Source organism: Martes martes, assembly GCF_963455335.1.
Source record: "Martes martes genome assembly, chromosome: 4".
Taxonomy (NCBI): domain Eukaryota; kingdom Metazoa; phylum Chordata; class Mammalia; order Carnivora; family Mustelidae; genus Martes; species Martes martes.
This window is the reverse complement of record NC_137891.1, coordinates 41,681,428-41,695,567: the sequence shown is the minus strand read 5'-3', so window position 1 is coordinate 41,695,567 and position 14,140 is coordinate 41,681,428. Positions and strand designations below refer to the sequence as shown.

The 14,140-nt window shown below is 37.3% G+C and overlaps 1 protein-coding gene across 2 annotated transcripts in view; it reads right to left on the bottom strand.

The window, feature by feature from the left end:
• Window positions 1–438: 438 nt before the first annotated feature.
• The window catches only part of RAD54B (RAD54 homolog B), a gene marked incomplete at its 5' end in the record, with an annotated part of 97,602 nt that continues 83,900 nt past the window's right edge, over window positions 439–14,140 (bottom strand). For both annotated transcript variants that reach the window (XM_080802599.1, XM_080802600.1), the window contains 4 exons: window positions 439–875; window positions 5,894–6,094; window positions 6,294–6,360; window positions 7,856–8,117. In XM_080802599.1, the coding sequence (XP_080658725.1) occupies window positions 661–875; window positions 5,894–6,094; window positions 6,294–6,360; window positions 7,856–8,117 (745 nt within the window). In that variant the 3' untranslated portion in view covers window positions 439–660. The remainder of the gene's footprint in view (window positions 876–5,893; window positions 6,095–6,293; window positions 6,361–7,855; window positions 8,118–14,140) is intronic.

Genomic DNA, 14,140 nt, shown 5'->3' with positions numbered 1-14,140 from the left:
TTTAAAAACTTCCTTTTTATGTCAAAAATTACTACAGACAACTGTTGACATGATTAGCCTGAACATTCCCTATTCAGAGTGCAAACGATGTCTGGTGGACACAGCTTTACAGACTGCCTGTCAGTCCCCCATGAGTCTGAGGTTTCAGATTACGAACTAGTGTTCTGAAGCATCTCCTTCGTCTCCTCCCCCAACCTGCTGACCATTCTCACTCAAACTGCCCTGCCGCAACTCTTACACTCAGCCTCTGCAGTCCTGGTCTGATTTTCTTTCTCCCTTGAGCTATAGTTGAAACTGATCTCACAGATCTATGTCTAATATTCCTAAGTAGATTGGATTTCCCAAAGGCAGGGACTAGGTATTTTACCTTTTTATATTCCTTATAAAAATTCCTTAATGGGTATTTAATAAAAGTGCATTAATTATGGAATACTAATGAATAATTACATGATGACAGAATTTATTTTTAATGTTTCAACATTGAAGAACACATACAAAAAAATTAAACAACTCAAGTTTAGGCTGTATCAAAACTATGATGCATTTTGCAACAAACCATTATAATTTAAATAATTCTACTAGTTTTCAAAAATTATATTTAATTACTATGTTAACCTTTTTAAAGAGGGGAGCAAGGGAAGGTCATGAAGTAATCTTTCCTTATATAGTAGTACTTTGATTGGTTATATTCTGAAAAAAGAAGGAGACATTTTCTCTTATTCTTTCAAGAAAAGGATCTGCAAGATTTAAATGATCTCCAGAAAAATGTTTCCATTGTTTCAACTGTGACATGGAGAGAGGCTTCAGAGAGTTGGGCTTCTGATGTGGACCAAGCTGACAATTTCTAGAGATAGGGAATTTTTCCAGTGAATCACCTGTAGTAAGTAAAACAATGAGAAAATCCTTAGGCTAATCAATACTCTACTATAAACAATATTTTTTTATTTTGTCACACAATGAGTTTATATAATTTATTACATTTTGGTCTCTGATTTCAAGGAACTTGTGGTCTAGCAAGAGATTCATTAAACAAATAATCATCCAAACAGATGTACTGCAGGTCCACAATCCCTTATCTAAAACCTCTGGGGCCGGATATGTTTCTCAATTCAGAATATAATTAGAATAATCTGGGACAGCACTCCATAATCAAACTCATTAATGTTCTGCAGCAAGTCATATAAATAGTCATGAAATGGGTTAATGACTACTGATAAATTCACATTGATTTAGGTAAGGTTTTGCCACCAAATAAATCTATTGCAAATTTATGAAGAAAAAAACAACTTTTGATCTTTCAAGCTTTCTAGATTTCAAAATTGAAGACAAGGGACTGTGGAATTGTATTACAAACAGTGGCAAGGGTATGGAATTAAGATACAGGGAACTCAGCACATATAAGAAAAGCTGACTTGTTATATTAATATACGAAGGATTAGAAGGCAAGAACCAGATGGGGAAAGGAGGTAAAGCATTCCAGGAGAAGGACCTGAAAAGGCTCCGGTTGAGGACCTGACAGGAGCCCAGTGCAACTAGAGCCCAGAGAGCAAAGATGAAGCTCAATAGTAAAGGGTGGTGACGTGTGCATTCAAGGGCTGGATAATGCAAACACTGTGAGCAAATCAAGAATGGCAGAAGCTGGTAGTTACTCAATAATTCATATCTCTTTCTTCCAGGGCACTTAGCCACATTTCCCAGTCTCCCCTACAGTTAAATGCAACCATTGAGTCTGGGCTATGGAATGTGGCCAGACATGCTCTGTGTCACTTCTAGGTCTGGCCTAGAAAAATCCCCCACACCATGTGGTTTTCTACCTTTTCTCTTCTCTCACCTGCTGGCTGGAAGATGCAGGAATCCGAGCAGGGAACTCTAAGGCCTAAGGGGATGGTAGAACCCAAAGAAGAAGAAGCCTGGATCACCAAATTACCTTAGAGAAAGTTGTGCCCTATGTTACTATTATGTGCCCTGCTACATGAGAAATATACTTCTACTGTGGTAGGTCACTGTGCTTTTTGAGTTTTCTATTATAGCACTTAACCCTACCCTAACTAACCACTTTAAAGATTTTAGTCTCTAGTCTTAGGAGCAATGGGAGCTCTTGAAAGGTTTTTTTGAAACATTTTACTCAAGGGAAATTTCAAATATAAAAGTTAACAAGATAGAAATGAAGAACCTACATGTTATTATGTACCCTACCTTCAGGAACTATCAACTAATAGCCAATTTTGTTTTATTTAAACTCTGCTTTCTCTACTTCCATATTATTATTATGAAATAAATATGTAGTATATATCAACTATAAATATTTCACTTTGCATTTCTAAAAGATAAAGACTTCTTTTTAAATTTTATCACACTTTAAAAAACTGTCTTTCCTTAATATCTAAATCCTGTCAAAGCACAAAATCATTGAGGTCATAAGAGATGACAACATTACTTTAAGAATCTAGAAGAGAGTAGGATAATACCTTCAAAGTACTAACAAAACAAAAGCAAAAACAAAAAACCCCATTGACTAGAATTGTACATCTAGCAAAGACAGCATTTGAGAGAGAAAAAAAGCAAATACACTTTGAAAAATCAAAGATTGAGAGTGAACCACTAGTAGGCCTTTGCTGGAAAAAAACAGAACACAAAAAGACAGAAGTGTATCAAAATATGTCATTAATTATAATAAATGTAAACAGACTAAATGCTCTAGTTGAAACATGAGACTGGAAAAAAGAAAGTCCATCTTTATGCTATTAACAAGAGAAATAACTAAAACATAAGGACACAGACATACTTAAGACAAAAGAAGGGGAAAAGATACACCAGACAAATACCATAAAGAAAGCCAGTATAATATACAAACTTAAGATAAATGAAAGCAAAAGGTATTAAGGATAAAGAAATCACTACCTATTAATAAAATAAACCATAATAAAAAAATTCACAAAGAAGATACAAAATATACAGAGCAAATGTTGATAGATTAGCAAGAAACTTTGATAGATCCATTGTCATACTGTAAGATTTTAACATATTTCTTTCAATTACAGATATATCTAATAAAAATTAGGTTATTAATAGAAAAATGGGCAAATGATATGAACAGATGGTTCATATAAAGGAAGGCTCTTAAATTTAAGAAAAAATGCTCAACTTCACTCATAATAACAGGAAAGCAAATTAAAGCTAGACCAATGCATTATTTTTTTACCATCAGATAGAAAAACATTTGATAATGTACTCAACTGACAAAGCTGTGGAGAAATAGTCATTTTAGTCTATTATTGGTGGGGTATAAAGGATATAACCCCCAATGGAGGGCACCCGTGACGAGCACTGGGTATTGTATGCAAGTAATGAATCACTAAATTCTACTCCTGAAACCAGTATTACCCTATATGTTAACTAACTAGAATGTAAATAAAAATTTGATACCAAAAAAAATTTAAATAAATAAAGGATACAACCCTCAGTGGAGGGCATTTTGGCATTATCTGTTAAAATTACAAATATACACATTCTGTGACCCAACAACACTGTTAATTTACCTTACAGATATACTTAAACATATGGAAAAAGATGTATGAATAAAGATATATGCTGACTGGAAAAAACTTAATTAGTATACCTAATTATACCTGCGGGGGACAGGTAAATGAATTATGGTATATAAATACAATGAAGGATTATATAGGAAAAAAAAGAATGAGGAAATTTTCTATAATGATATAGAAAGATCTCAAGATATACTATTAAGTTAAAAAGCTACAGAACTATACCTATTCCTTATGCTACCCTTTACTGGTGGGAAAAGTGGGTAAGAATATATATTCAGAGTTCCTTGCATGAGCATAAAAACACATCTAGAAGGATACACAAAAAACTAATAATGGTTATTGGATAAAAGGGCTAGAAATTAGGCAGATGAGAGTAATGTAGAAGGTTTTTTACCATATACATTTTATAAACAGTTGAACCACTAAATATACTAGCAATTTATAAGCTAAAATTGTAAATTTTTAAATCTGTAAAATAAGAAAAAATTTCTTTGGCATCAGAAAATTTGACTAATATGGCATACCTCTAAACTAAGTAATTGAGAGAATATACATGGTTTTCACACACAAAAAGAAACATTTATGGGGTGCCTGAGTGGCTCAATCAGTTAGTTAAACATCTCACTCTAGATTTCAGCTTAGGTCATGATCTCAGAGTCGTGAGAGGGCTCCTCACTCAGTGTGGAGTCTGCTTGAGATTCTCTCTCTCCTTCTACCCCTGCCCCTTCTCACCCCCTCACACGTTCTCTCTCTCTCCCTCTCTAAAATAAATAAAATCTTAAAAAAGAAAAAAGAAAGAAAGAAACATTTACAAACTGACCACATACCATGTCTCTATAGTTACCATATTTCTGACTACTCTGCAGTAGCTAGAACACAATAACAAAAATTAAAACACATTTAAAACATACTTTTAAGTAATGCATGAGTCAAAAAAGATCATAATGGAAAATAGAAAACACTTAGAACTGCATATCAAAGTAATGAGATTCAACTTAGAGGAAAATGTACAGCCTTAAATACCCATTGTAGAAAAGAAGACTGAAAATCATCAAGCTAAGCACTCAAGTTGAACAATAAGAAAAAGGACATTAGAGTAAATACAAGGAAAATGAAAAGAAAATAAAAGCAGAAATTATTAAAATAGAAAAAGCATATGAATCAAATGTTGACATATATAAAATATAAATTCTTTCACCTCAGTCTACCTTCTTAAACCATTTTTCTTTTAAAACTTTATTTATTTATCTGAGAGAGACAAAGAGAGAAAGCATGAGCAGAGAAGGAGAAGCAGACCCCCTGCTGAGCAAGAAGCCCGCCACAGAGCTCGATCCCAGGACCCCAGGATCATGATCTGAGCCGAAGGCAGATGCTTAACCCATGGAGCCACCCAGGCACTCCCTTCTTAAACCTTTTCAGTGCAATTTACCAAGTGACTTTCAGGTACTAGTCACTACTTGCTCAAGTCCTACTCCCGATCCAGTTCCTATCTGAACAGTGTCCACTCTGGAGGGTTGATGTTCTCAGCCTCACTTGAGCAGCACTAGGAGTTTCTCAAGTAATGAGAAGTTCCATGCTAACTGCATCAGAAAGGATGACCCCATTATGGATGAGTTCCACACAAAATAAACACACAGTAGGAAAGAGAAATAAGGATTAAAAACATTTTGTAATTCCAAAGTCATTATACCAGGTTTTGAAAGATTCTCCTTAACAAGTTAAATTGTTCACAACTAATTGAGAAGCAGCTAAAATGAGATAAATAATAAGGTTCTACTTAATATTTTCTCAAATATCCATCTGGCAGTAGGGTGCCTGGGTGGTTCAGTTGGTTAAGCAACAGCCTTCAGTTCAGGTTATGATCTTGGAGTCGGAGGATCAAGTCCCACATCAGGCTCCCAGCTCAGCAGGGAGTCTGCTCCTCCCTCAGACTCTGCCCCCACCATGCTCTCTATCTCTCTCAAATAAATAAATAAAATTTTTTTCAAATAAATAAAATCTTAAAAAAAAATACCCATCTGACAAGTACCATATGACATAAGGAAAAAAAGAAAACTAACAAATGCAGATGGTAAATATTTTAGTTATTTATTTTAATATATTAATATATTAAAATAAATATATTTATTATATATATTTATATACTATATAATATATTATATATTATTTAAATAATATTTTAGTTATTTAGTTAATATATATTATATATATTATATTATATTATATATATAATATTATATATTATATTATATCTATATTATAGTTACTCTATATTTAAATGTTTCCAAATGCCAAAGAGAAAGAAATTAACTTCACCATCATAACACAATTAAAATGCAACTAACCTGTACCATTTTTGTCTCCTGTGCATTCACAGTCAAGCAGGTCATGAGTAACACAATGTGAACTTTCATGTAAGGTGAACAAATTTTTTAGCTCCTCTACTGAAAACTGGATATGTTCAGATGTCTTGGTTAGGTCTACGACTGCCCCAGAAAGATCCTGCTTACTGATCTGTCTTTGATAAATCTTTTCTTCTATTGTACCTAAAGAGAAAACATTGATTCTAATTCCTTCAGATCTTTAAGTTTGTTATTTTTGTAGGGTAAAACATGTTAGCATACTAGTTAATAAATAACAATACTCCTGATCTCAAAGCACGGATTAACCCCCCCCCCCAAATTTTTGTTTGATTATTCAAAGAGACTACTTTTTTTTTTTTTTTCCAAACTGAAGGGTTATTACCTGTGGTTAGGAGTCTATAAATATGTACAGGATGTTTCTGACCATCTCTCCATACTCTAGACATCGCCTGTAGAAAATAAATGAGAATTCAGAGAGTACAGTAGGAACGAATAACCCTGTCCACATAAGCAATATGCATTAAGACACCTAAGATTATGAATTCTGGATCTTAGTTATAGCTTCAGAAAACAAAGCCTGGCATACCCAAGCATTCCCCACCTCACATTTTTCTCCTGGGATAAAGAAAGGGATGGGTGAACACACACTGTTGTACTGTAAAATAGTTGCAGGGTGTCTCACACAACAGTGAGAGCATCTATCTGCATCAAAGACTAGGACAGCAAGTTTGGACAGCAAGAATGCAAAGAACCAAGTATAGCGTGGACGTGGAGGGTTTCTTCCCAGTCCAAGTAGTCATTGACTTAACCCTAAGGATCCCTAGGATACCTAATCAATCAGATTCTTGTGGTTTCACCATTTATTAGTGGTAGTGTAGAGAGCTAGTGTTCAAACCCCACACACTCTAAAGACAAGTCTTATCCTTCCACCAGCTCCTGGGGATAAACTCTAAGCCCCTGTGATATCCTGCCTGATAAAGAGCACCTTAGTTTAGCTGAAGCCTTGGGCCACAGAAGATAGTTTTTGCAAACAATGTGATTAAGGTGGGGACTTTGGGACAATTTGACCTATGGAGGTGGAGACTAAGCAACTTAGTCAGGTACACTGGTACTCCAACCTCGAACAAAATCTCTGGACACCAAGACTTGAGCGAACTTCTCTGGATGGCAGTACTTCAACAGGTGTTGTCACTCATGGATGCTGGCAGAATTAAGTATTATCCATACAACATCAGTGGATAAGGACATCTGGAAGCTTGTGCCTCGTCTGTCCTGAAATCCCCACGTGCCTTTTACTTTTACTGATTCTAGACTATATCCTTTCACTGTAATAAACATTAACTATGAGGATAGCTGTTTTTCTTGGTTCTATGAGTCTTTCTAGTAATCACTGAACCTGAAGGTTGTCTTCGGGTTCCCCAACACAGACACCAATGAGGTGCAAATCCATAGGTAGAAATCTGAAGGTACATGCCGATGGACTGTATTCTAAAGAAAACCAAAAGCTCCTTCTAAAATATTTTCCTACATAAGCTAGCTTAATATCTTTACTATACCCTGCACAAACACTGATAATAGCATCTATGACACATTATTGTCTTTTCCTAGTAGTCATGGGTATCCCAAAGGCCCAACTGTGCAGTGAAGTACAGACAAGAGATACACAAGTTTGGGTCTGAATCCTGGCCCTGACTCTCATAAGCTATGTGGCTCAGAACAGGCTTCTATCTCTTTATCTGTAAACTAGGGCTAATAATATGCACACTTGCAGGACTATGGTAAAGATTAAATAGATGTAAAGCATTTAGCAGAGTGCCTAAAAGAAAGTAAGGCCCTACCACGCAGTAGTTATCACACATCTGCTTCATACCTCAGAATCCCCAGCAGGAACAGGATCCCCAGTTTGCATTCTATACTGTTTCTCTAATGCACAAATAGTCATACCTGGATATCAGTGGCTGGATTCCAATCAATGTCATAGAGAATTAAGTGAGATCCTCCAATGAGGTTAAGTCCCACACCACCAGCTTTGGAACTTAACAAAAAAATAAAATCAGAGGAGTATTTACTATTAAAGCCATCAACAATTTTCTGTCTTTCAAAGACTGGTGTTTGTCCATCAAGCCTCGTATAAGTATATCCATGACGCTTGCATACTTCTTGTAGAATATTCAAGGTTTGTGTATAGTTGGATACCAACACCACCCTGGCAATCAAAAAGAAAGAGTCTTTATATAGGATTTTAAAGCAATATTAGATTTTTTAACTGAAGAAAAATACTACAGTGATACTATCAGTGATATTTATAAAACATGTAGCCATGACCTTATATAATTAAAACACAGGTTCTCCTTCAAATTCAATTTTTATATCAACATCTAAGAGACTTCCAGCTTTAAAATATGGAATAAAGACCTTTCTGCTTTCTTCACCTCTCTGAAGCCACCCTAAAAACAACAAAATGAGAAAGAGAAATAACTCGGCCTTTGATAAAACAAGGAGATATTTATATGTGAAAACAGAGAGAAATGGAATGGTGACCTGCTTAGGGAGTATAGAGAATGTAAAACCCAAAGAGGGAGATTCTAATAAAAAAACAAGTGCAAGTTTATTCACATCGGAGAATCTTAAGACACCTCAGGAGGAAGGCGTTTAGACTACAGCTATTATAAGAGCACTGGAACCCATCCACTACTCCCATGTAACCAACTAACTATTCTTTCTCATCTAGTGTGTTTATTCTCTGAAGAAAGAAACCAAAGAAAACTGAGACCAGGGGACTCTAGAAGGAAAGGATATAGTAACAAATCAAAATGAACATCTACATACAGAATGGTAAGACTGCAGTTCCCTTTTACTGCAAACTCCCAGACTACCTATAGCCTTGGCATCCCTCTCACATCCCACCCCCAAAAAGGTGGTACTGGAAGATTCATCTCTGGGATGATTTAAATGACCGCAGAGAAAAGGTCCAGCCAGCTCACCACCTAATTACCCAGGGAGGGTCACCAGTCAACAACCCCTGCCCCGATACACAGAATGTTCAATTAATGTTTTACTGCATGAAAATATGAACACCAAGGATCAACAACTATTTGAGGTGCGGCTCCAAGATGAAAAATAGAAACAAAAGAAATAAACAGAAAAGAAGAAACCTGTATAAAACAGAGCAATGGAGGAAAGAGGAGACAACTTTAAGAAAATAATTAATATCCTCAAGTAAGAAACGGCATTCACAAGAAGAGAAGGCAATAAAAAAGAACAATCAAGAATAAGAAAATATCTTAGAAATTTTAAATGACAACCAAAATAAAAATTTAACAGGAGAGTTGGAACACAGTAAAAAGAGATGATGCCAGGCAATAAGGATGAAAAAATGAAAAAGTGATGGAGCACATGGGTGGCTCAGTCAGTAACGTGTCTGTCTTTGGCTCAGGTCATGATCTCAGAGTCCTGACACTGAGCCCCCATTGGGCTTCCTGCTCAGCAAGGAGTCTGCTTCTCCCTCTTCCTCTGTGCCTCTGCCCTGCTCGTGCTCTCCCTTTAATAAATAAATAAAATCTTAAAAAAAAAAAGTGATATCCATTAGGAGAGAAAAGATAAAAGAATTAGAGAATCAGTTAATAAGGTTCAATATCTGACAAAAATTCCAAAGAAAACAAAAATTGTTTTGAGAGAAAGAAAATATTTCCCAGACATGAAGTCTTCAGATTGAAAGGACCTACTAAAGTACCCAGCTCAATAAATGAAAAAATGATCCATATTAAGGCACATCAAGATTGTAACTCAAAGCACGAGAAATGAAAAACAAGCTGCTAGAGCTTTCATGAAGAAAATACAAGTTGTGGTGGTTCCATGGTGTAATGATTAGCACTCTGGACTTTGAAAATATAAGTCACATGCAAAGAATGAAAATCAGAAAGGCATCATACTTCTCACTTGGAAAGCTAGAAGATATGTAAAGTCCTCCCTTCAAAATTCTAAGAGAACACTATTTCACTTTAGAATTTTACAACTACATGAAGTTGTCAGTCAAGTACTAACTTTCAGACACACAGGAAGTAAAAATGATTTACCTCCCATCTCTTCTTTCTTAGGAAGCTACTACAGTGAAATCCAGGAAACAGCACTGAGCTGTCAACACACTGGGCGAGCTGGCCGTTGTACTGAGAAATTGGAGGCAGAGGGAGAAAGGAAATGGGGACTTCTGCTTTATTAGGAGCCTTTTAACATCTCAAAAAATAAAATTTTAAACCATAAAATAATATAAAAAGTAAAGCTAGTATTTATTCAATAACTGAAGTTCAATCATTAAGCAAAAAATAAAAATAAAGTCAAGAATATTTCCTCTACATATATACATTATTAGCAGTAGAAATCTAAAAAATAAAGCAAATTTTAAAGTTAAAATTTTTTAAATTATCTATGCTAAGAAGGAATAGATAATCCAACATTTTCGATTTGTATTTCTGTACCAGTTACTTTTTGCTACATAACAAACCATCCCAAAATTCAGTGTCTTCAAATAAAAACCATTTCTTTTATATTTAGCTCACAAACTATAGTATTAAAAAGAACACCCAGACCCAAAACAGCATCACTTAGGTCAAGACCCCGAGTCAGAAACCAAGACTTAATAACTAACCTAATTGCAATTTCAAGTCCCTCAGGAATGTAACCTTCAACCAGTCTACACGGAATTTCCTGGTCTATACTAGGAAATTTACTGATAGATCCTTTCCCCTCCCCTTGGGATGGCAACCCTGCTTAAATAATGCATTCCTTGCTAATAAATTCCTTCCCACCCCCCTTTCTGCCTTCAAAACCTTTTCGTTAGTTAAGCTCTACTTTCTTGCTAGATGGGATGCTGCCTGATTCATGAATAAAAGCCAATTAGATCTTCAAACTTACTTGTTTGAATTTTGTTTTTTTGGGTGGCTCAGTCAGTTGAGTGTCTGACTCTTGATCTCAGCTCAGGTATTGATCTCAGGGTCATGAGTTCAAGCCCCATACTAGGCTCCACCCTGGGCATGGAGCCTATTTTTTAAAAAATAAATAAATAGTAACAGGAGGTTGGCAATTTAGGCTGGACTCAGCTAACAGGTTCCTCTGCTAGTTGTGGCTAGGCTGACTCAAGTATCTGCAGTGAGCTGCCTGGTCAACTGGGGACCGGCTGACCTCCTCACCAGGCTAGCCACGGCTTAGTCACATGGAAACAGAAACGCTCCAGGAACCCAAGGGAGGACAGGCCCCAGTGCACAAAATCTCTGCAAGTTCCTTTTGTGCTACATTTGCCAACATTGCATGGTCCAATGCAAGTCATACGGCTGAGCTCAGAGTCACAGTGGGAAATCACTCAAAATTATCCAGCAAAGGAACATGGATACATGGAGGAGAACTTAGACCATTTTTGCAATCCACCACAATTCCTATATTATTATTTCAATCATCTTTTCTTCTTCTTCTTCTTTCTCTTCTATTACTGTTACAGAAAGCAGTTAGTTAGGCTTTAACAGGCTTTTTAGGTGCCTGGAGGCCAGCAAAGGTTGGGGGGGGCCAAGGAGGGGGGCGGTGGTCAAGACTTGTTACCAGGAAAGCTAGTAATCTAGCAACATTCCACAAACAAAGCCACAAGAAGACAGATCAAACCAGACAGGCCAAGACAAAGAAGGTCTGAGAACCTGACCAGGTAAGGGAGAAAAGGTATGAAATCCTGCTCCCAAAGAAGTCCCCTCTCCAAATAATAAATGTTCTACCCCTCAGATAACAATTGTCAATAAAAGATAGAAATCCAAACTTCTCCCTTGAGCTCATCCACTTTCACATCTCCAGAGTGAACTCTCACTTTAAAAACTCTATTTATATCGCTCAACCACTGTGTCTAAACTGTCCCAAATTCTTTTACTGTGACAAGACTGAGAGCCTCCAGTAATGTCCCAGGGTGGGCAAGATGGAGGCTTTAGGGCCTGAAGGTTTCCCCAGTTCACCTGGCAACAGTACAGGGATGAATAACATTATCTAAACATAGTTTTTTCTGATACAACTTCACTAAACAGAAAAAAAATTCTGGCTTAATATTTTCCCCCAACAAGTTCTTACAAGGCTAGATGTAGATGGACAGGAGAGGTGACTGTCTTGGTAAAGAATCAGACAATCCTCTTTTAGCGGTCTAGAGCACCCCCCGATACACACATACAAAGTACATACCACTTTGAAACAAGGCTATCATTTTTATGTTCATGAGACTGTCCCCTAAAGCAGTTGAAATCTGTAGCCAAGGCAGTCAGGTAGAGTGCAAGGGGCCCCCAGCACAAGTCTCCCTCCAAGTGATGCATGGAGGCTACAATGCAGCATTAACTCTGGCTCGCCAAGTCTTGAAGCCAGGTGCATGAAGGCGACAACCAGAAGGGAAAATAAATGTTTTTATAGTTGAAGTTTCCTCTTCAAAAATTCCATAGGGGCACCTGGGTGGCTCAGTGGGTTAAGCCTCTGCTTTCGGCTCAGGTCATGGTCTCAGGGTCCTGGGATCGAGCCCCACATCGGGCTCTCTGCTCAGCAAGGAACCTGCCTCTCCCTCTCCCTCTGCCTGCCTCTCTCTCTACTTGAGATCTCTCTGTCAAATAAATAAATAAAATCTTTAAGAAATTAAAAAATTAAAATTCCATAAAACTTGGCGGACAAGTCAAGAGTTCTCAGATATGCCTCCACCCAGTTCCAATACATCTTAACCTGCACAAAAACACTTTATGTGCTAGAAGAGTTCTTCCTGAAGACCTAAAATGTAACTGTCTGGTTCAAGTTAATGGTAACACAGCAGTCACAGCAAAGACTTAATACTACCCCTGAAACCAAACACTGTTACTCTTAGCTACATATCTTTAAAGGCTTAGAATGCTTATGCATAGCAGCCCAGCCCTGGAAAGCCTCTTCTCTATACCCAATTAGCCGTAACTCACCACCTGAAAAGCAACTCAATTAGAAAATGGCAAAGGACTTGACTAAACATTTCTCCAGTGGAAATGTACAAACGGCCAGCAAATAGATGAAAAGATGCCCAACATCACTCATCATCAGGGAAATGGAAATTTAAACCACAGTGAGATACCATCTCACATCCATTAGGATGGCTGTTATCAAAAAAACAGAAGATCATGATGTTTGTGAAAATGTGGAGAAATTAGAAACCTTGTGCACCATTGGAGGGAATGCAAAATGGTGTAGCTGCAGTGAAAAGCAGTATGATGGTTCCTTAAGAAATTTTACTTTTTTTTAAAGATTTTATTTATTTATTTGAGAGAGAGAGAGAGAGAGCATGAGAAGGGAGAGGATGAGAGGGAGAAGCAGACTCCTTGCCAAGCACAGAGCCCGATGCGGAACTCGATCCCGGGACTCCAGGACCATGACCTGAGCCGAAGGCAGTCACTTAACCAACTGAGCCATTCAGGCGCCTTCCTCAAGAAATTTTAAAAAGAATTGCCAAATAACCCAACAATTCCACTTTGGGTATATATCCAAAAGAACTGAAAGCAGGGTCCTTTTTTTTTTTTTTTTTTTTCCTAAGTAAGCTCTACGCCCAGCATAGACCCCAGCACAGGGCTCAAACTCATGACCCTGAGATCAACACCTGAGTTGAGATCAAGAGATGGATGCTTAACCTACTGAGCCATCCACGTGCCCCCAAAAGCCAGGTCTTGAGAGATATTTGTACACCCATGTTCACAACAGCATTATTCATAATAGCTGAAAGGTGGAAGCAACCCAAGCGCCCATTAACAGATGAATGGATAAACAAAATGTGGAAAAGACATACAATGGGCTATTAAAGCCTTTAAAGATTTTTTTTTTTTTTTTTTGACAGACAGAGATCACAAGTAGGCAGAGAGGCAGGCAGAGAAAGGAGGAAGCAGGCTCCCTGCTGAGCAGAGAGCCCGATGCGGGGCTCGATCCCAGAACCCTGAGAGCATGACCTGAGCTGAAGGCAGAGGCTTTAACCCACTGAGCCACCCAGGCGCCCCTATTATACAGCCTTTAAAAGGGAAGAAAATCTGATGCGTGCTACAACCTGGATGAAGCTCGAGGATGTTAAGCTAAGTGAAATAATCCAGTCACGAAAGACAATATACTGTAGGACTCCACTTTTATGAGGTACCTGGAATAGTCAATTTCATAGAGTCAGAAAGTAGAAGGGTGACTGCCAGGAGCTGAGGGGGAGGGCTGTTATATACTAGA